At 34.1% G+C, this 22,856-nt stretch overlaps 1 protein-coding gene across 1 annotated transcript in view; it reads left to right on the plus strand.

Annotated features, from left to right (window-relative positions):
- The window catches only part of LOC145986668 (periodic tryptophan protein 1 homolog), a 40,728-nt gene extending 18,119 nt beyond the window's left edge, over nt 1–22,609 (plus strand). The window contains exons 8-12 of the mRNA XM_083120953.1: nt 2,213–2,371; nt 3,648–3,756; nt 18,104–18,197; nt 21,215–21,454; nt 22,293–22,609. Of these exons, the coding sequence (XP_082977079.1) occupies nt 2,213–2,371; nt 3,648–3,756; nt 18,104–18,197; nt 21,215–21,454; nt 22,293–22,549 (859 nt within the window). The 3' untranslated portion in view covers nt 22,550–22,609. The remainder of the gene's footprint in view (nt 1–2,212; nt 2,372–3,647; nt 3,757–18,103; nt 18,198–21,214; nt 21,455–22,292) is intronic.
- Nucleotides 22,610–22,856: the final 247 nt, after the last annotated feature.

Consider the following 22,856-nt stretch of genomic DNA (forward strand, 5'->3'; position numbering starts at 1 on the left):
AACAGTGTTAAACATAGTACGGTGGAACCTCGATTCTATGTTTTTCAAGGGACCAACCTGTAAAAAACTTCAAATGCAAGAAAATGTAAAATCAGGGAAAATTTTATAATGTTTTCCTGTGTTGGGACCATCAAGATTGAATGTGTAATGCAGGAAAATGTAATATTGTGGAACTCAAAATTGGGATTCCCCTGTAGTCAGTTTCTCTTCAGTTAGAACCAAATATCATTATTTTTATGTTGTACTTTACCTTTTTTGGGGGAAGGGTTTAACTGTGTCTAAATTCAAACTCGAGTATTAGCACAGTAGCAAACTATGGTTCTATATTGAAAAGGAAATTTCAATTTACTTATGCTGATAAATAGTTTTATACTTAAACAATTATAAATATTTTGATAATTATTATGATAATAAAAACTAGAAATAACAAAAATTACAACAGAATCAAATTATACATTTATAAACAAGAACATTTATAACATATAAGTGTTATTTATAAGAAGAAAATATTTATATTATTATCTCTTTTCGAGATAAAGTAAGTCCTCGTTTTTATAATTTACCATGCATACATTCCACCACCGAGCATACTCAACATGCCAATTTCCTCATCCAGGCCTTCTACAATCCTCATCTTCAGTTTTCAAAACTCAGCATCTGGCTAAATCACATCCAAATGTTGAACGTGTGTTTGTCACTTTTTATAACTTTCCTCAAAGCATTCATTTGAGGTATTGTAGCATTTATAAGCTTGCTTGTTGAGGAAGATGAAAGCAGATACATATTCACTGCTTCAAATTCAACATGACATATTTTATACATGGGAGTGCCATTTCACAACTTTCCAATCTTTTTTAAAGATTATATCATAATCAAAGTTCACTAAAGATTCATAAAAGGCTTCTATATAGCTTAAGCATCCAAGTTATTATCAAATTGCCAAGTTTCATGTTTTAAAAGCGACAATAATTGTACAAATATGTATCAATGTCATATTGCTATATCTGTACTTATCTTTGTTCCATCATGAGATCTTTCTAAAGTCACAGACAACTAGTATCAGAGTAACTAGTTAAAGCCCGATTTTTTAGTATGTGTTATCTTCAATTGTTTTTGTTTTATATTTTTGTCAATAAGTGCTTAACAGCTTGAATGTTAGTGTAGTAAATGTACATATTTGTTCTGTTACAGCTATTTTACAATGTATATCACAATATACTTATCTAATATTTACAATTACCATTTTTTGAATGTTGATACAAAATACCAAGAATGACATCATATTCTACATTGAACAATTATAAAGAGATGACCTTTGTATATAAACCTTGATGCCAATGCAAATGTACACAATTTCAATAAATTTAATTATAAATTTTGAGTGTAACTTATCTTGCTTGTCTGAAAGAACACATATGATAGAAGATACTTGTTTTTCATTTTGTCAGTCAAAAATAACTGTTATGAATATGAATTCAAAATATTGCACAATGTGATAATTTTGTCATGATATGCAAATTGGCTTTTTTAAACATCATATTTAATAAAATTAGTTTAAATAGTAATTTCGGACATTTAATTGCATTATATGAATAAATTTTGAGCAATCATATGACTAAATTATTATAATTATTGCACATATGTGGAACTCTGAACTTAGCCTAACCATTTTCAAATGTTGTTATGACAATGTATTAATTTTATTGTCATAAGGGATATATTGGTTATTTTTTTTACTATTTTTGTAGCGTTTATATTTTATTTTGACCTCACTAATGGCATAGAGGTAACAATGAATATGTAATGTAATGTAATGAAGGGCTCCCTGGTTCAATTTCTGGTGGAGGTACATAAGTGGTTCGGATTCCACTTTAAACTATAGGTCCAGTCCCAATTACGCTATCGGGCCTCCCCGATGGCGTAGTGGTAGGGTTGCCTTGTAAGCAAGGGATCCCAGGTTCGATACCTGGTGGAGGTACATAAGTGGTTCGGATCCCACTGTAAACTGTAGGTCCAGTCCCAATTAGCCTTACTGTGCATAAAGTGGACTTAAAAACAAACTTTGGCTTTATTCATTTTACCTAGGCATGAGCAAGTACCACTTGGAAACGAGGCCAATGCTCTTACCTACCAATACAGATCCTTGAAAATTGTAACTATTAAAATGTGTGTTTTTATAGTTGTATGGCATTAATGCAAGTTTTTCTTACAGCCATGTGCTAGCAAGTGGTTCTGCGGACAAAACTGTTCGTTTGTGGGATATGACATCAGGCAGTGTTGCAAATACATACGAAGTGTTTGAAGATAGAATCAATAGCTTGGATTGGCATCCATCTGAGACACAAACTTTACTTGCAGGATCAGCTGATCGGTAGGTACTTGGAATAATATTGTTACTGTAGTGAAAAATATGTATTTGATGTACACATTAAGATTAAACTGAACTGATATCAATAACTTACTAATTCTCTTCGAAGCTTGAACATTATAACAATTAAGAACTGTTCAGAATATACTATATCACATTACACTATCCATGTTATACACAATAAGAATATTAATATAGCTCTCATTTAATTACGAAATCCATTTTTTATTGATGCAAATTAATTGAATTCAAGGATAATTAAGATTACATGAAAATGTCAAAGTTGCATTTTGTGGACCATGTGAGATACCCTCACCTTGGAAAGTATTAGTTCAAATTTAATAACTAATCAGGTCCGATGTGTCATTTTTTATGTCTAATAGAGGTATTTTGATTAAATTTGAGGCAACACTGGTTACACTTTTATTTCAGTCACACTAATGCTTTTTGTACATAGCATCTGAATTAGAATTTTCCCAAGTGACTTGTTTTCTGTTGGCAAAAAAAGTGTAACCCCATTGAACTTCATTGCCAATTGCTTAAAGTTGTATGATGACAAAACCAGGCCATCTGAAAATGGTGTGTTCAGCAAATGTCGCATGTGTATCGGTACATATCACAAAGGCCCTCCAGAAAAAAAAAATGAAAAGTATGGGAATACTCTCCTTACATCCACATTTCTATGAAACTTGGCCGTGTGAAGTGATGATATCACTCGAATGGAGAAGTGCAAATTGCAATTCGAGAATGGTTCTCTCATGTTGGAATGGAATTTTTTCAGGAAGATGTACAAAACTTGTACCATCCTATGATATAGATTTAATTGCTGATTACATAGAATAGTATAGTAGTTCTATACAAGGTTAGCTCCAAATGTTCATATGTTCCATGTGATGTTTTTTTTCCATGCTGCTGCAATGACTTATTTGACTGAGACTTGTAACTAAATTTCATTCATAAACTTTATTTTTTATTGCCACAGGAGCAGAAGTTTCCTATTTGTCACAATCCCGGCTAGTGAACCGCTCATGTTCAAGGAACATTTACAATTTTATATGAGATTGGTAGAATGTCAGTTATTGGTAAACTTTATATTAACACTATATCAGTATCAACAAAATGTTCATATTATCCATCCCAAATATATTTATTATAAATCATGTTGGCACAAAGGTATCAGGCATGCGTTAAATAAATCTTTTATATTAGTCTTGTTTCTAACATTGGCTCTCATTTTGTTAAGGCTTACATTGAAATTTTGTTTTCATTATTGTTACAGTTATGCTCGAGTACTTGATTGCAGAACTGAAGTTGATGTTCTTTCCTGTAAATTACGATGGGAAGTTGAGAAAGTGCTATGGAATATTTATGACCCTGACTACTATCTTGTAAGTGTGTTTATTTATTATACCTTCCATTTTATTTAACCCAAAAGTGGAAGAGAAAATTAGGTGCTGATATTTCATATATTCCACTTGCATTTATTTGCCAATGTTGAATTTCCTCTCTGTGCTCGATTTCCATTTGTGTTGAGTATAACACATCACTTTCAAATTAACTCTTATCCGGGCAAGCAATGTCTGTTGGACACTGCATTGTTTTAAATGGATCTTGCCCTTCTAATGCGAGATTTTTATGTTTCATCACTGTGGAAACAATCGAATAACGTAATATTTAACCTAATCATCATTGTTATGTCCATAATTCTTGTATTCATCATCATCATAATTACATGTAATTTTTGCAGAATAGTATATGAAACATATTAGGCTGGAAGGAAGTGTGAGGAAATTGTTTTATTTGCTCATATATTTTTTCTATTTTAGCGTTAATAATATTTTTATGTGATGTCTTATTAAATACTTTATTTTTTAACATTTGTTAATACATATTCAAGTAGACTTCTTTACATATCAATTGCACACTGTGTCTGACAGACACTGCTTGCCCGTTTACGTAAATGAAATGGAAAATATTTTTTTACGCCTGACATTCTTTATCAAATAAAGACAAATATTGTGAGAAAAAAAGAGAGAAACAAACAGTCAAAAAATATCATGTTCGCAGGAAATATCGGTTGGAGTATGTGACAAAAAATATAAGCAACAGTGTCTGATAGATACTGGTTGCCCGGTTAAGGGTTAAGTGTCAAGGTGTGGCTGGTCCACATTTCACTCAACAGTCAAACGAAGTAATGATGAAGAGAAGAATGCTAACAACCACTTCATCTTTCTGGGACCTCCCTGATTCGTAGTGGTTCGGATCCAACTTTAAACTGTAGGTCCAGTCCTGATTAGCCTTTCTGTGCATTAAGTGGGCTCAAAATCAATTCAACAACACCACTTCTTCATCCTGCCATGGTAGGTGTTAGCTTTGGAATTTGCAAATTTACCATATTTCTCAACACTTTTTTCCTCTGTGAGAAATTCTAACCTATACATCCTATATACAGGGAGGTTATTTCAGTCGTTCACCGCCAGCGTGGCGGCCGTTCAGCGGACTCTTCATGCAACAGGTCCCGGCAAATTGCATTACAGGAAGTCCGTAACAGAAACCGCTTGTTTTCTAATGTTTCCACTTTTCACAATTACAGTTACAATTACAATTGAAATAAGCACGTACCTTGTCGCAAGGATGCTGGAAAAGGTGTCCTCGCAATTACAAATATTTCTGGCACATTATTTCTGACATCTAATCTTAGATTAGTCATCGCTACTTATCCTCAGTTGTCGCGACAGCGCCGGCAGCTTATCGGAGGTTGGGTGAGTTTTCAGCCGCGAGAGGGCGCTTCATACTGCACGTGTCGGCAGTGATGCCAACCGTAGGGACATGTCCCTACGCATAGGGACTTTTCACTAAATTTCGCCCGCGTAGGAACGTAGGGACAGATTTTGCCAAATGAGGGAAAACGTAGGTACTTTTTTCAATCTTGGTAAATTACATTTTATGAATTTGTTTATCTGGATACTTTAGCGAGGAGGAGAAAAAAGAACTAACTAACAGATCTCCATCAGAATTTTGGAACATGTTATCGGTTACCAAAAACTTTCAAGGCAAGTTCCTTTTTGAAAACATTTCCACTCTCGCGAAAATAGTGCTAACATTGCCGCATTCTAACGCGGAAACGGAAAGAATATTTTCAATGTTAAGTGATACAAAAACAAAAAAGGGAAATAAAATGGGACCAAAATTGTTAAAGAATGCAGGAAATACAGCATCACCAACCAACATCTATCTCTTCACAGCAGCAGCATGTATGACTTCAAATAACATAATCAACAGTAAACGACTCAACATTATTCATTAGGGGTGTGCTGGATTCTTTACTTTAAAAAGTCGTTAATTCTAGACGTTTTCTGCCTTGTAAGTTTCTGGAACTTATCGAAAGTTGTAAGTTTTTATTCTAGAAATGCAAAAACAATCACTTAAAGTGAAAATGACTTGTAAAGTTCGAGATTTCCAGTGCTTCCGGAAATTTCGAACATTTCCCGTCCCGAAAATTTTCCGACTTGGTCGGGAAATTGCAAATTTTTCAGTCCCGAATGTCGGGATTTAAAAAAATTACCGTCCCGACCCAAAAAATTCTGTCCCGCACAACCCTATTATTCATTAAGGCAAGAATTTACAATACCGGACCCTTCTGTAATTTCTATGCTACGTCTTATACTCACGAAATAATTATTCGTGATGATTTATCTCAAATTAACATGTTGGGGTGAGGGGGAAAAATGTTCATTAACGTGTAGAAGTTGTAAAATAAGCTTTTCAATACTTGCAATGATTCTCCGTATACAAGTATGGTAGCCATATTTGTTGATATGAACAAATTACAATTAGTTACGCTGTCTACATCGTTGCCACACTGTTGATTTCATACTTGGAGAGCATGGATCGTGTAAGAATGGCGGAAGAGAACAGTAAAAAAGTTGTTAATGTTGTACAGATTGTTAGGTGGAGTGTGCAGGAGGATGGCTGTGGGCTAATTAATAAACTTATGGATTTCAGTATATTGCCCAAAGAACGTGCTTACATGTGACAGCGACAATCACGATGTAGAAGAACTGATTTGATTACAGGTAAATTTGGCAACAGTACATCAATCATAAAATTGCAGGATACGAAAATAGCGTCTTCGATGATGAACGTTTCCCTTTAAAGTGCTACGAAAATAATATTTTTTATCGGTTCGTAATCACAATTACCGCAAAACCATTCAGGAATAGCCCCACTGACCATTCTTGGTAAGTTTAGGTTAAGTTAGGTTAGGCAAACATAGTTAAAATTTTAGTTTTTCTTGTATGTACGCATTGCTTGCATTATAGAATTATTTTCCTGTAGTTTACGGTTATTACAAGCATAAGAAAACAGTTTTTCTTTGTGACGTTTCAGGAGAACACACGCTCCTTTCATCAGACATTTATTTTCATTTTGATTAAAGATACAGTTATAACAATGGTTAGTAATTTTTTAAACAAAAAGAATCTGTTATATAATGGATGTTGTCAATGTTACATTGTTGTAATATAGCAACTTAACTGTGAAAAAAGCAGTCTGTTTTATTTTTATTTCAGATTTAAAAAAAAAAAAAAAAAAATTATGAATCTAAAATATCATCAGGTAATTCAAATTCATCATTGTTTTCACAAAGTCTCTTGATGTTTTCTGTTACATTAAATTTTAAAGATGGTGGCTTACTCCATTTGTGAAAAAGAAAACTCCATACTGGATCTATGTTACCATTTTCATTATTTAATTTATTCCAGTGTTCTTCTGCAATGAACGAAGCTTCCCAGACATTCAACTCTGTGTTTCCCGTTAATCTTTTTAAAACCCTTCTCTTTTTAATCAAATGCCTCTCTTCGATGATATGACTTGACAAACCTGTTCTTGGGTTTAGATTTATAATGTCCAAATCGTGTTCGTGCCATCTTATTGCCATTTTCCTTGCTGTTTGTCCCACATAATCTTTTGAACATGAACAACTTATATTATATATTCCTGTGGTTTCCACATCTGGTAGAGAGTTTCTCATTTTGAATTCATTAAATGTACATTCCAAACTTCTTGGTGATTTAAAAACAATTTTGAAATTAAAACTTCTAAAAATTTTTGCAATTTTATGTGAGAATCCCTTGTGGAATGGAATGCACACAAATTTCTTTTCAACAGATTTTTCATCTTTGTCTGTATTTCTCTTTTCCTTTAGTTTTCTTGCAACTTGTTTCTTGATTTGGTTTATTCTGTTAGTGTGAAAACCATTTTCTTTTGCTATATTAAAGAGCCTTTCTTCTTCATTTTTGATATCCTCATTATTAGAACATAGTCTTTGTGCTCTCAGGAAAAAATTAAAAAATATGTTATCCATTGTTATACGCGAATGTTCTGATTTGGCATGGATGTATTTTTCCCCCGCTAATTTTTTCCTATGGACTGATGTTTGAATTGTTGAGTTAGTTGTCTTAATTTGCAGATCAAGGAAAGAAATTACATTGTTATTCATGGATTCACAAGTGAATTTTATGCGACGATGTGATTCATTTAACAATTTAAATACGTCCATGATGGTGTTCTCATTTTTAGCGATAATTAGCACATCATCCACATATCTGATGTAGAGTTTGATATCCGCACCTATGGCATTAACAATTGGAGATTCTATGTAATGAAGGAAAATGCTGGAGATGATTCCGGATACTGGGTTTCCCATTGATAGACCATTACTTTGCTGATATATTTTGCCATCAAATATAAAGTAATTGTAATTTGCACATACAGTAAACCATCGAACCATTTCCCATGATTCTACTGGGTTAACCTTCATCTCAATAAGCCATCTGTGTAATGCATCTGTGGCACCTTCTATTGGGACACTAGGATATAAATTTTCAACATCAAAACTTGAAATACGATACTCATTATTCCAAACAATATTTTTTAGTTTCTGTTTCACTTCAAATGCATTTTTAACACTGAATGGTGTTTGTTGTTTAATTATAGCAAGTCTTTCAACTAAATATTTGGATAGTTTGTATGCAGGATGTGTGAAAGTTGCAATGATGGGTCGTATTGGAGTTCCCGGTTTGTGAGTTTTTGGTAGTCCAAAGGCAATCGGCAGGGTTGAATTTTTGACAATGAGTTTTTTCTTCATTTCTCTTGGTATCGTGATACTGGTTTCAATTACTTTCTTTACCTCATTTATTATTTTAGTTATAGGGTTTCGAGAGGTTTCTGTGAAATTGTTTACTTTGAAACATTCTTCCATTTTTTCTTTATAGTCCTTAATTCGGATAAGGACAGGTTTATTTTCCTTGTCCGATTTTATTAAGAAAATGTCGTTTTCTTTCAACCAGATCTTGAAACCATGAACTTTTTTCCCCAACCTTATATGCTCTTTCTCCCGTTCCGTGTATTTTGGACCTCTGTTATTTCTTCTGTTGTATTCAAAACTTAACCGTTCATCAAGAGCATCATGTGTGAGACTTCGTAATTTTCTCTTTTTCCTCCTCATCATCTAAGAAATTCAGTGCTTTCTCTATTGAAATCACAAAATCTTCCTTGTGTATATAAGCACTACCAACTGAAAATTTCATTCCGAATTGAAAAATTTCTATATACTCATCAGGTACCTCAATATCCGTAAGATTTATAAATAATCTGTTGTCAATGTTCTTAGTTTCTATTTTACCAGTGACATTAACTGCTTCCCTTCTTTCATTGTTGTTGTATAGAACTTGTTCTTCTTGAATTAGCTGGTAGAATTTCCTATTAAGTCTCCTTTCTGAAAGCTTGATGTAGTGTTCTACAACTTGTTGTGTAGCTCTGTTTACTTTATCCCATATGAGTGGATGCAAGGAATTTGATAACGTTATGTGGAGATCATATGTCTTACGAGAAAGGCTGTCCAATTCTGAGTACGAGTCCCTGATTAGTCGTCCTATCATTAACATTTGTAGCTTTCCTTTAAATTCACTGGTGTAGGTATTACGAGTTCGAACTTTCCACTTCAAAAAATTTGGCACTATATTGTTTAACTTGCATCTTCTCAAAAATCTGATTCTCTGAAGTGTTGTTTGAATCTTGATTTTATATTGCTGGAATGTACGTACCTCTCTCCCCGTAATAGATGAATAATAAATTTTTAGAAGTTTTAATTTCAAAATTGTTTTTAAATCACCAAGAAGTTTGGAATGTACATTTAATGAATTCAAAATGAGAAACTCTCTACCAGATGTGGAAACCACAGGAATATATAATATAAGTTGTTCATGTTCAAAAGATTATGTGGGACAAACAGCAAGGAAAATGGCAATAAGATGGCACGAACACGATTTGGACATTATAAATCTAAACCCAAGAACAGGTTTGTCAAGTCATATCATCGAAGAGAGGCATTTGATTAAAAAGAGAAGGGTTTTAAAAAGATTAACGGGAAACACAGAGTTGAATGTCTGGGAAGCTTCGTTCATTGCAGAAGAACACTGGAATAAATTAAATAATGAAAATGGTAACATAGATCCAGTATGGAGTTATTTTCCTGTAGTTTACGGTTATTACAAGCATAAGAAAACAGTTTTTCTTTGTGACGTTTCAGGAGAACACACGCTCCTTTCATCAGACATTTATTTTCATTTTGATTAAAGATACAGTTATAACAATGGTTAGTAATTTTTTAAACAAAAAGAATCTGTTATATAATGGATGTTGTCAATGTTACATTGTTGTAATATAGCAACTTAACTGTGAAAAAAGCAGTCTGTTTTATTTTTATTTCAGATTTTTTAAAAAAATTATGAATCCTAAATATCATCAGGTAATTCAAATTCATCATTGATTTCACAAAGTCTCTTGATGTTTTCTGTTACATTAAATTTTAAAGATGGTGGCTTACTCCATTTGTGAAAAAGAAAACTCCATACTGGATCTATGTTACCATTTTCATTATTTAATTTATTCCAGTGTTCTTCTGCAATGAACGAAGCTTCCCAGACATTCAACTCTGTGTTTCCCGTTAATCTTTTTAAAACCCTTCTCTTTTTAATCAAATGCTTCTCTTCGATGATATGACTTGACAAACCTGTTCTTGGGTTTAGATTTATAATGTCCAAATCGTGTTCATGCCATCTTATTGCCATTTTCCTTGCTGTTTGTCCCACATAATCTTTTGAACATGAACAACTTATATTATATATTCCTGTGGTTTCCACATCTGGTAGAGTTTTTCTCATTTTGAATTCATTAAATGTACATTCCAAACATCTTGGTGATCTAAAAACAATTTTGAAATTAAAACTTCTAAAAATTTTTGCAATTTTATGTGAGAATCCCTTGTGGAATGGAATGCACACAAATTTCTTTTCAACAGATTTTTCATCTTTGTCTGTATTTCTCTTTTCCTTTAGTTTTCTATATTACTATATTATATTATATTACAACAATGTAACATTGACAACATCCATTATATAACAGATTATTTTTGTTTAAAAAATTACTAACCATTGTTATAACTGTATCTTTAATCAAAATGAAAATAAATGTCTGATGAAAGGAGCGTGTGTTCTCCTGAAACGTCACAAAGAAAAACTGTTTTCTTATGCTTGTAATAACCGTAAACTACAGGAAAATAATTCTATAATGCAAGCAATGCGTACATACAAGAAAAACCAGTATGGAGTTTTCTTTTTCACAAATGGAGTAAGCCACCATCTTTAAAATTTAATGTAACAGAAAACATCAAGAGACTTTGTGAAAACAATGATGAATTTGAATTACCTGATGATATTTTAGATTCATAATTTTTTTTTTTTTTTTTTTAAATCTGAAATAAAAATAAAACAGACTGCTTTTTTCACAGTTAAGTTGCTATATTACAACAATGTAACATTGACAACATCCATTATATAACAGATTCTTTTTGTTTAAAAAATTACTAACCATTGTTATAACTGTATCTTTAATCAAAATGAAAATAAATGTCTGATGAAAGGAGCGTGTGTTCTCCTGAAACGTCACAAAGAAAAACTGTTTTCTTATGCTTGTAATAACCGTAAACTACAGGAAAATAATTCTATAATGCAAGCAATGCGTACATACAAGAAAAACTATTATTCATCTATTACGGGGAGAGAGGTACGTACATTCCAGCAATATAAAATCAAGATTCAAACAACACTTCAGAGAATCAGATTTTTGAGAAGATGCAAGTTAAACAATATAGTGCCAAAATTTTTTGAAGTGGAAAGTTCGAACTCGTAATACCTACACCAGTGAATTTAAAGGAAAGCTACAAATGTTAATGATAGGACGACTAATCAGGGACTCGTACTCAGAATTGGACAGCCTTTCTCGTAAGACATATGATCTCCACATAACATTATCAAATTCCTTGCATCCACTCATATGAGATAAAGTAAACAGAGCTACACAACAAGTTGTAGAACACTACATCAAGCTTTCAGAAAGGAGACTTAATAGGAAATTCTACCAGCTAATTCAAGAAGAACAAGTTCTATACAACAACAATGAAAGAAGGGAAGCAGTTAATGTCACTGGTAAAATAGAAACTAAGAACATTGACAACAGATTATTTATAAATCTTACGGATATTGAGGTACCTGATGAGTATATAGAAATTTTTCAATTCGGAATGAAATTTTCAGTTGGTAGTGCTTATATACACAAGGAAGATTTTGTGATTTCAATAGAGAAAGCACTGAATTTCTTAGATGATGAGGAGGAAAAGAGAAAATTACGAAGTCTCACACATGATGCTCTTGATGAACGGTTAAGTTTTGAATACAACAGAAGAAATAACAGAGGTCCAAAATACACGGAACGGGAGAAAGAGCATATAAGGTTGGGGAAAAAAGTTCATGGTTTCAAGATCTGGTTGAAAGAAAACGACATTTTCTTAATAAAATCGGACAAGGAAAATAAACCTGTCCTTATCCGAATTAAGGACTATAAAGAAAAAATGGAAGAATGTTTCAAAGTAAACAATTTCACAGAAACCTCTCGAAACCCTATAACTAAAATAATAAATGAGGTAAAGAAAGTAATTGAAACCAGTATCACGATACCAAGAGAAATGAAGAAAAAACTCATTGTCAAAAATTCAACCCTGCCGATTGCCTTTGGACTACCAAAAACTCACAAACCGGGAACTCCAATACGACCCATCATTGCAACTTTCACACATCCTGCATACAAACTATCCAAATATTTAGTTGAAAGACTTGCTATAATTAAACAACAAACACCATTCAGTGTTAAAAATGCATTTGAAGTGAAACAGAAACTAAAAAATATTGTTTGGAATAATGAGTATCGTATTTCAAGTTTTGATGTTGAAAATTTATATCCTAGTGTCCCAATAGAAGGTGCCACAGATGCATTACACAGATGGCTTATTGAGATGAAGGTTAACCCAGTAGAATCATGGGAAATGGTTCGATGGTTTACTGTATGTGCAAATTACAATTACTTTATATTTGATGGCAAAATATATCAGCAAAGTAATGGTCTATCAATGGGAAACCCAGTATCCGGAATCATCTCCAGCATTTTCCTTCATTACATAGAATCTCCAATTGTTAATGCCATAGGTGCGGATATCAAACTCTACATCAGATATGTGGATGATGTGCTAATTATCGCTAAAAATGAGAACACCATCATGGACGTATTTAAATTGTTAAATGAATCACATCGTCGCATAAAATTCACTTGTGAATCCATGAATAACAATGTAATTTCTTTCCTTGATCTGCAAATTAAGACAACTAACTCAACAATTCAAACATCAGTCCATAGGAAAAAATTAGCGGGGGAAAAATACATCCATGCCAAATCAGAACATTCGCGTATAACAATGGATAACATATTTTTTAATTTTTTCCTGAGAGCACAAAGACTATGTTCTAATAATGAGGATATCAAAAATGAAGAAGAAAGGCTCTTTAATATAGCAAAAGAAAATGGTTTTCACACTAACAGAATAAACCAAATCAAGAAACAAGTTGCAAGAAAACTAAAGGAAAAGAGAAATACAGACAAAGATGAAAAATCTGTTGAAAAGAAATTTGTGTGCATTCCATTCCACAAGGGATTCTCACATAAAATTGCAAAAATTTTTAGAAGTTTTAATTTCAAAATTGTTTTTAAATCACCAAGAAGTTTGGAATGTACATTTAATGAATTCAAAATGAGAAACTCTCTACCAGATGTGGAAACCACAGGAATATATAATATAAGTTGTTCATGTTCAAAAGATTATGTGGGACAAACAGCAAGGAAAATGGCAATAAGATGGCACGAACACGATTTGGACATTATAAATCTAAACCCAAGAACAGGTTTGTCAAGTCATATCATCGAAGAGAGGCATTTGATTAAAAAGAGAAGGGTTTTAAAAAGATTAACGGGAAACACAGAGTTGAATGTCTGGGAAGCTTCGTTCATTGCAGAAGAACACTGGAATAAATTAAATAATGAAAATGGTAACATAGATCCAGTATGGAGTTTTCTTTTTCACAAATGGAGTAAGCCACCATCTTTAAAATTTAATGTAACAGAAAACATCAAGAGACTTGGTGAAAACAATGATGAATTTGAATTACCTGATGATATTTTAGATTCATAATTTTTTTTTTTTTTTTTTTTAAATCTGAAATAAAAATAAAACAGACTGCTTTTTTCACAGTTAAGTTGCTATATTACAACAATGTAACATTGACAACATCCATTATATAACAGATTCTTTTTGTTTAAAAAATTACTAACCATTGTTATAACTGTATCTTTAATCAAAATGAAAATAAATGTCTGATGAAAGGAGCGTGTGTTCTCCTGAAACGTCACAAAGAAAAACTGTTTTCTTATGCTTGTAATAACCGTAAACTACAGGAAAATAATAGTTAAAATTTGGGCTCGAAAAAAAACATGCACGGGTAGCCCAACAAACCATTGACGGATAGCCCTACGAACCATTCAGGTACGGTTAGGTTAGGTTAGGATAGGCAAACATAGTTAAAATTTGGGGTCGTAGTAATATCAGGAATGTATATTTCGTTTTTTAAGTATTGGAAACACAAAATCTTCCGGTAAATAATAAGCAATCGTGCCGATCGCGGACCACTCAATGTCACTTATTTTGCAATTTCTACACGTGACCCCCCAAATCTTAACTTGAAATTCGTGATTAGGAGGCCTCAATTAGTGAGTATGCAAAATATTACAAAAATCGGGGAGGGGTCATGTATTGTAAATTCGCTCCTTCATTAATTGTGGAAGCACCGAGCAGAAAGATTTGGTAAGTAAATGTGTATATTTTATCTTCTGTTTTGCATGCTAATGAGGTGTTGTTTTTTTAGTTACTTTACTTGGCGTAGGGACATTTGGTCAGTTGTAGGGACATTTTGACTACGTCTGTAGGGACATTGCTGAAAAATGGTTAGCAACACTGTCGGCTACCAGACGTCAGTGTTCGTTCATGTTCAATTCTGTTTGCGTTCAACAGTACGCGTGTTGCTTATACTGTGTTATTGTAATGTGCTACTCATGGCCAGTGCTTTATTGTGTGTTAATTGTTATTCATTCATTACTTATGTCGTTAAACAAATATAGTCTTGAACAGAGAGTTTTTATGTACGATAATTACGTGAAAACGAATTCTTGCAGAAAAGTGGTCAGGCAATTACGAGACACAGGATCTCTTGAACCTAAGAAACGTGTTGTATTGCTGTTGAAGTAGGTCATTTTCAACATCTCTTATAACACAGGAGGTTAGTGATCATCATTATTATTACTTTTAAATATCATTTTACGCTTTCGGTTTGCTTTATGCGCCGGGATGCTGTCTTCCTTTCTGTCAACTGAGGTTAAGTAGCGATGTCTAATCTAAGATTAGATGTCAGAAATAAGGTGCCAGAAATATTTGTATGTGGGAGGACACCTTTTCCAGCATCCTTGCGACAAGGTACGTGCTTATTTCAATTGTAATTGTAACTGTAATTGTGAAAAGTGGAAACATTACAAAACAAGCGGTTTCTGTTACGGACTTCCTGAACGCAATTTGCCGGGACCTGTTGCATGAAGAGTCCGCCGACCGGCCGCCACGCTGGCGGTGAACGACTGAAATAACCTCCCTGTATATACAGGATATGGCATATCTTTGCAAGCAGAAACACGTTTTTTTTTCTGCAAAGTATCTACAAACGAAGGTAGGAAACCTGCAGCAGGTTCAAGGTTTATTCATTGGACATTAAATTACACAATATTATTGGGTGCAATTATACCAAAAGTTGAATTCATATTTGCATGGAAGCATATTTGGAACAAGACATGTTCAAGATCTAGCAAAAATAAATAGATATTCTCTGGCACTAATAGATAATTCTATATTTAAAAGCAAACTCTCAAAAACAAAAAGGGAGCAAGATTTAAAAAAAAAAAAAAACTGGATCGAGTACCATTTGTAACAAGTTTATATGAGCATTAACATAACATAACCCGTGACTCTACAGTCCTGGAAGGGCCTTGCCCTATCTCCAGACTTCCAGTCTCCCACAATCCTACCTAGAGATGTGGAGATCTTCAACTGGTAATGGGGTGACTTGGGGTCAGCATATTGAACCCTCAGGAGATAGGAGATATCCGTGACCGGATTACGGTACTCACTCTTAGCTCCCCAATTTCCTCACGATTGTGGGTTGCCACTGGTTCTATACACAGGTCCAAAACCCAGAGACTAAACCTATGTGGACTCGAACCCATGCCATCCTGCAGTCAAGAGTCCAAAGCACAGCACCTAAGGGAGAATTCACACTGAAGAAACACGCGGCAAGCAACACAGGTTTTTTGTGGTCAGTTTGCATGATGGTACTGATATAATTGCATTAATCAGTTTATTAGTCACCCAAAAATAACGTAACAAGAGACATTGTTACATGTAAACTTCATTGTAAAATTTGTGCAAGTTATTGAAACTTGGGAGAGGCATGTTGTGCACGAGAAAACTTAGAAATAATATGCACTGACCTAAACTGTATACGCTAGACTTTTCAGCCTGAATAAAGCGAATACCTAAACACTAGAGAAATGGTTCTCAACCTTCGTGAAACCATGTCACGGTATTTTTTTTTTAAGTCAATGCCCTTAGCCAAAGAATTTTCCTCGTAAATCTCTTTACAGTATTGAAGATTTTATGCATTAATTAACATGTAAACCTATGAAATTAAATATTGATAAATAAATTCTAGCATAATCATAAGAGTAATAATAGTTTGATTACGTGTGTAGGATTGTTGACAAATATAAAAATATGGAAGACAAATTGGTAATGTCGTCTCCTTGTAATTAAGTGATCCCAGGTTCGATTACCGGGGAGTCACCAGGCAGATCCAGTTCTGATTAGTCTATTTGTGCATAAAATGGACTTAAAAAACGAAAATTCACAACTCAAATATGATATTGGGATTATGATAGTTGTCAACCAGTTTCAGCAGAACATTTCGGTGATCAGTATAGTTGATACGAGGGCACGGTATCGGGTTGCAGCCCGGCGGTTGAAAAACAATGCACTAGAGTACTTTACCATGTTGACTAATATATTTTGGACTAAAGTGCCTCCATAAGCTGACTTTTTCAAATAAAAGCAGTCAGGTAAATGGCCAAAACACTGCCTCTTTTCATGATGTTGAAGGCAAATTATAGCCGATAGATAACCATCAAAAAACGTATTAAGCGAAATGAACGTTGTGTTTAAATCCTAAAACATTGTTAAAACATTGTACATATCAATACTTTATTATATCAACAAATTAGAGGGTCAAACTCAATGCCGGTTGGGCTCTCTTCAGGAGTCTAAATAGAGCTCGTTGTAATGAAGCGTTCGCTGCTCATGCGTGAACAACAAACAGAAGCTACACTATGTACTGTATTGAGAAAACGGCACAGTGCGAGAAGCACATAAGCGACACGCGACATGTGCATCTTGCCGTGTCTCTTCGGTTCAAAAGGTTGCATTGATTACGGAGTGTTGGCTTCCAAGCGACACGTGTTTCGTGTCACGTGTTTCTTCGGTGTGAATTCTCCCTTAGACTGCATGGCCACGTAGCACCACATATGAACATTAGTGCTACAATAAAACAAAGACAAAAATTGATAGTGTTACGTCGAACTTAAAATAAGTCCTATAATAAGGACTTTAGCAAAAAAAAAAAAAAAAAAAGTGCACAGGGTACTAGAGCAGATACAGTATTTATTAGGGTTGAACCGATACAGATTTCCACCGATACCGATACTTGAAATTTGCAATAATTAAAATTTCTTCACAATATTGATCAATATTGGTGTGTAAATATTCTTCTCCAATTATGTGCATCAATTTGCCAAGAAATTTGCTTTAGCATATTCAAGAATTACATCAGAATACTACAATAGATGTTACGTAATCAGAAAATACAATTTGTTATGCAAAATTGGTCCAAAATGAAAATGAAGTTTGAATTTTCCATAATTCCCAGGATAATTATTAGACTCCGCAAAACTGTTGCACTGCATTTTTGTGGACTCTGTGAAAGACCAATATGACAGAAAAGTATCGGCTGGTATCAGTAGATGAATTCGAACCGATACTGATACATCGGTATCGGCTCAGCCCTAGTATTTATATTTTGGTAAAAGTTATGTGCTCCAGTTATTGTTTTTTATTTAATTTTCATTGTCATTTATTTGAAGGTAGGCACACAGCATGGAATGGTGTATTATGTTGACCGCCGCCGAACAGATGAGCCATTGTGGAAACTAAAAGTTGGAGACAAAGAAATAACAGGTACTTGTTTCTTTGTTAATCTAGACATTTAGTGTTTCGCTAATTTTTGTTAGGATATTCTTTCATTTTGAGTAGAGTTGAGCCTATACCACATCCAACAGATTTAGAATATTTATAAATTTTTAATATATAAATTTTCCATTTGAACTATTTACATCGTAGAGTTTTGCTTTAAAATAATTGCACATGAGGTAATAATGTAATCACAAAATCCAGTTCTTCCAACAATGCAGTTGAGAAAATTACTAAAAGTGATGCATTTTGCATAATTTCCAGGATATTTAGACTGCAAAAGGGTTGTGTGGCATTTTTGTAAACACTCTGAGGAAAAGTGTCAGCTGGTATTGGTGAATAATAGGGACATGCATATTTCATTTTTGATGGAAACACGAAATGTGAAATAACACGCTATTAATGTTCATTTTTAATGTTTTTAAAAAGTGTGAGGTTCCTTTTCCTACCATCTTTTGTCGTGAAATAAAATCTTAAACATGAAATTCAGAATTTATTTACAGCACTTTCTGAAGTCTGATTTATTCTGTTATGCAAGTTCCAGAAATATGATTAATTCTGCTGTAATTATTTGAGAAGAAAAAAATTGACTCCTTTACACAGGAATAAACTTAATACTCTGATTACTACATAAATGTACTACAGGGTGGCTACTCACTGGGAATTCCTTGAATTCCGTGAATTATTGTCTTCGGGAATTATCCATGGATTCTGCGTGGATTTGTCTCCGTAGATGTGAAAAATTGCAACTTTTATTAAATCAAATAAAGTTTTTCTCAGTTTAGCTTTTATTTTTATCGACGAAGAAAAAGAAAGCTCCCTGGAAAATAAAACTGAATTCTTTCAGTCTGTTTATTTTGCACTTCACAGAACAATCTATCTGCCAGACGGAAGATTATTGAAAGATTAGATATCTTGAAATTGATTAGTTAAATTCAAGTTTGAAATTCTCATACAGTTAACAATTTTTCGTAGATTAGTATATCCCGTAAAAACATTTGTGACTTGAGCTTGTAGATGATATATTTCGAGTCTGAGTAAGTGAAATGGCAAAAAACTGAATAAAAAGTGGAGAAGGCACGTTGTAGACCTCTTTGTAAAGTGATAAGAAGTTGTCGGTTGTTTGAAATAAAGAAACGAAAATTAGTGAAGTAATAATGTTATTTACCATTCTCATGATTTCAGGTTGTCAGAATTAACTGTTACAAAAACTACAAATCCTGTTCAAATTGCCTTCCCCGGTTAAGTATACAAGCACGCAGCCTGCAGCATACTTCAGACACAGTCACATGCATTGACACACTGTCTCGTATGTCTTGGGCGGCTGCCACAATTCTCTCTCTCAACTCTTCTTGGGAGTCCACTGGTGCACTGTAGACTAACTTTTCATTTGATCCCAAATGTAAAAGTCGGCATGGCATCCTTTATTTCTCTCAACAGACAACTTCTTTTCACTTCACACTTTACAAAGAGGTCTACAATGAGTCTTCTCTGCTTTTTATTCAGATTTTACCCCAACTCGTGTGCCAGTTGACAACATTTGTATCTTTTTGGAGAGCTTAGGAAACTAGGAAGTTTTTTTCCGTAATTTTTACGCTAAGTGTATGCAACGTCCTTTAGTTGGACACTGTTCGTTACAAAGTTAGTCCGCTGCCCCTTTTGTCGGGAACATGAGACACTCTTAAAATTGGAAAAACCTTCGCCGCTTCATTTCTCGTGAAATTCTAGCCTGATTTGATATATCACATCACCCCCTTTCCTTTGAAATTTTTGCATTGAATTCAATATGCCGGACCTGCACTTGACACGCACAGTTACGGATTTCCCTGTGCTTAACCTATTTCTTTCATGACCAGGATAACTCCTTTACATTTTGTTGGGGGTGTTAAGGGACATTTGACTTGACATAGTTCATGTAATGAGGCTTTTATCAGTCACATAGTTACACATATTATTTTGTACCTTCTGATCCCATTGCAGTCCCAGAATGATTTTTTGATATGTTTTAGAGTATGGCATGAGGGACCAAATATATTTTTTTCATGATTTTTGGTGATGACGTGTTTTGAGATATTCAAGGTCAAAGGTCGAGGTCACGTGACAAAATTATATTTTTATCCAAAGGTAGGCTCGTTATATATCACTGGAAAGCTTGTTCAATTCCCTGTACAATAAGCTTTATTTGAGCTTCCTAGGCGAAATAGGGGTGGAGTTACAGCACATTTAGTATAGCTAAGCGGGCTCAAAAAGGGCAATTTATGCAAACTTTGACCTTGAATAATGTAACAATTACAAGACGCACCAGACACAAAATTTTCATAGTTGCTAAGTTCCATGCATAGTTTCAACTCGCCAAATTTTATGAAAATCGGAGATGGTCAGGTTGGAAATTACACATATCTGTGTTGATTTGGCATGGAATGACTCCCAGGTAAAATCACCACTGAACTTGCAGCTTTGGATGTGAATAAGGTTGTAGGCGCAGCAGATTGTTGCCTTAGGACATTTACTGCTGATGTCTGAATCAAGGTGTAAGAGGTGATGAAAGGACAGTTTTTGTATTTTGGCGGTCATACCTAGGGTTTTTGAAAAATGACCATTAGTTTGTCTGGGAAGATGTCCCTGGTGTCAGATTTCAGTGTGGAGAATGGAGAGGATAAGAAGTTTTCTTTTGTGATGGAGGATGTTTTTGGAGATTGTTTGGTGACTGTATGTGATGTGAATAACTCCTATTAGCACTCGTCAATATTGGTCAATACAGGAAAAGTCAGTGTATCTCTAAAATTATAGATTCTGATCAGAGAAATAGTCTGCAGTTCACTGTCATTTTGTTCTTGAATATATTAAGGTATAATTAAAATCCTCCAGTCTTGTAATGTAATTGTCTAAACATGCAGTAAAATCTGTTGCAGTGACTGGTTACACATATTAATGAACAATTATATCCATCCATGTACGTTGAAATACAAGTGCTGTTCTATATAGAAATGCCATCATTTTTTCAGGTCTGTCCCTTAGCTCACAGTACAAAGGTTTGCTGGTAACCAGTTCCATGGATCGTCAGTCTAAAATATGGGATTTATCAGAGTCACCTTCAAAACCACAGTTGATTAGGTCAATGGAGCATGGCGTAGGAAATATTCTGTGCATGGACCCATGTCCTGACTACCCACTGCTTCTCTGCATGGGAGGTGATCACGTTTGCAACAATTTCAAAGTATGGAACTTGGAGAAATGCAAACAGGGTAAGTGTACTATTCTGAAAAAAATGTTGTTACTGATTTACACATAACTTTTTTGCATGTTTATAAACTTCCAATTGAGAAAAGTGAAGCATGTCTCGTAATCTCGTCAGACACCCAAAAGTCAACCTCACTTACCTTTCAAACTGCTTCTAGCAGACTGCGTCGAGGCTCTGACGCTTTGAGTTTTGTTTTCCTAAGTTTGTCCTTGTGTGTACCGAGTGCCCTCAGCTTTTAATAGGCAAGGATGTTTTAGTTCTCTGACAGTGTGGTTTGTTCTTTAAGTAATGAAAGCATGAAGAATTTTAAAACTTCAGTTAAAAAGTTTTTATCATACCTATTTTACTTACGTGAAATTTTAAACCGCATCCATCATGAATACCTATTTTATTTTCTTGTTAGGGGCATGTGCTCAATTTTGGTTTAGTCAAGGGGCTTATCTCCACTTTGTGAGATAGGCAAAAATAGCCTGTGTGCTGAAATGCCCATAATATAAACATCAACCAAATGAAACATGGTTATTCAGATTCTGCGTGAAAAGCAGTGCAGTATTGGTTGTTTAAATAGGTATGTTGGCAATTTATCAATAAAACATTTATAATTAGACGTGAGCAAGTTATCGACTTTTTCCCCGAAACTTACTTGCAGAGGCTCTTATTAATTTCGGTGACCTCTACCATCAATTTGGGAACTTGTTGCTTCACTGCTGGGCCATCCTTGATTTTTAAAAAAATGTTAAAAATTTACATAACAAGAACTTACTATAACTAGACTAGAACTAAACTGAAAGACTAGTTAATTGTATTTAGTCATATTTTCATGAATTTTATTCTTATTCCAGTTAGAGCTAGGTATGGATTGTCTCGTTCTACAAAACAGGAGGCAGAGTCATCTGATGATGGGGAAGAGGTGCTGTCGTCTGATGTCAAGCAAGAGGCGCTGTTGTCTGCCGAGGGAGAGTGTACTATGGAGACCGAGACTAAAAGCCCAATGCTTGCTTTACAGTCATTATCCCTACAAAACAATGCAGGTCCTGTGGCAGTCTCAGGAAATCAACACCGAAAGAAGAAGCACCACAAGAAAAAGAAAGAGAGCTAATAGGTGATTGGTCACGTGTAATGCTTGAAACTTCTTTTATTAAATGATTTTGTTCACTAATGGCAATTTTTTTTTGAGAAGTAAATTTGGATCCATGGCATCACATTTTTGGTTCTAGTTCACATGGAGCATGGCTGATTTACCAAGATTTGTGTGAATCAGTTTGTCTGCAACCCATAGTACTCTCATTATTCTTTTTAGAGCCTCCTTCTGGTGTTTTTTTTGTCTGATGGAGGCATTAGGGTTAGGACACGTCCATCGGTACTTTTATGACCTGCTGATATAGACATATTGGTGTATCAATAAC

This window comes from Lepisma saccharinum, chromosome 4, assembly GCF_977018435.1.
Source record: "Lepisma saccharinum chromosome 4, izLepSacc3.1, whole genome shotgun sequence".
Taxonomy (NCBI): domain Eukaryota; kingdom Metazoa; phylum Arthropoda; class Insecta; order Zygentoma; family Lepismatidae; genus Lepisma; species Lepisma saccharinum.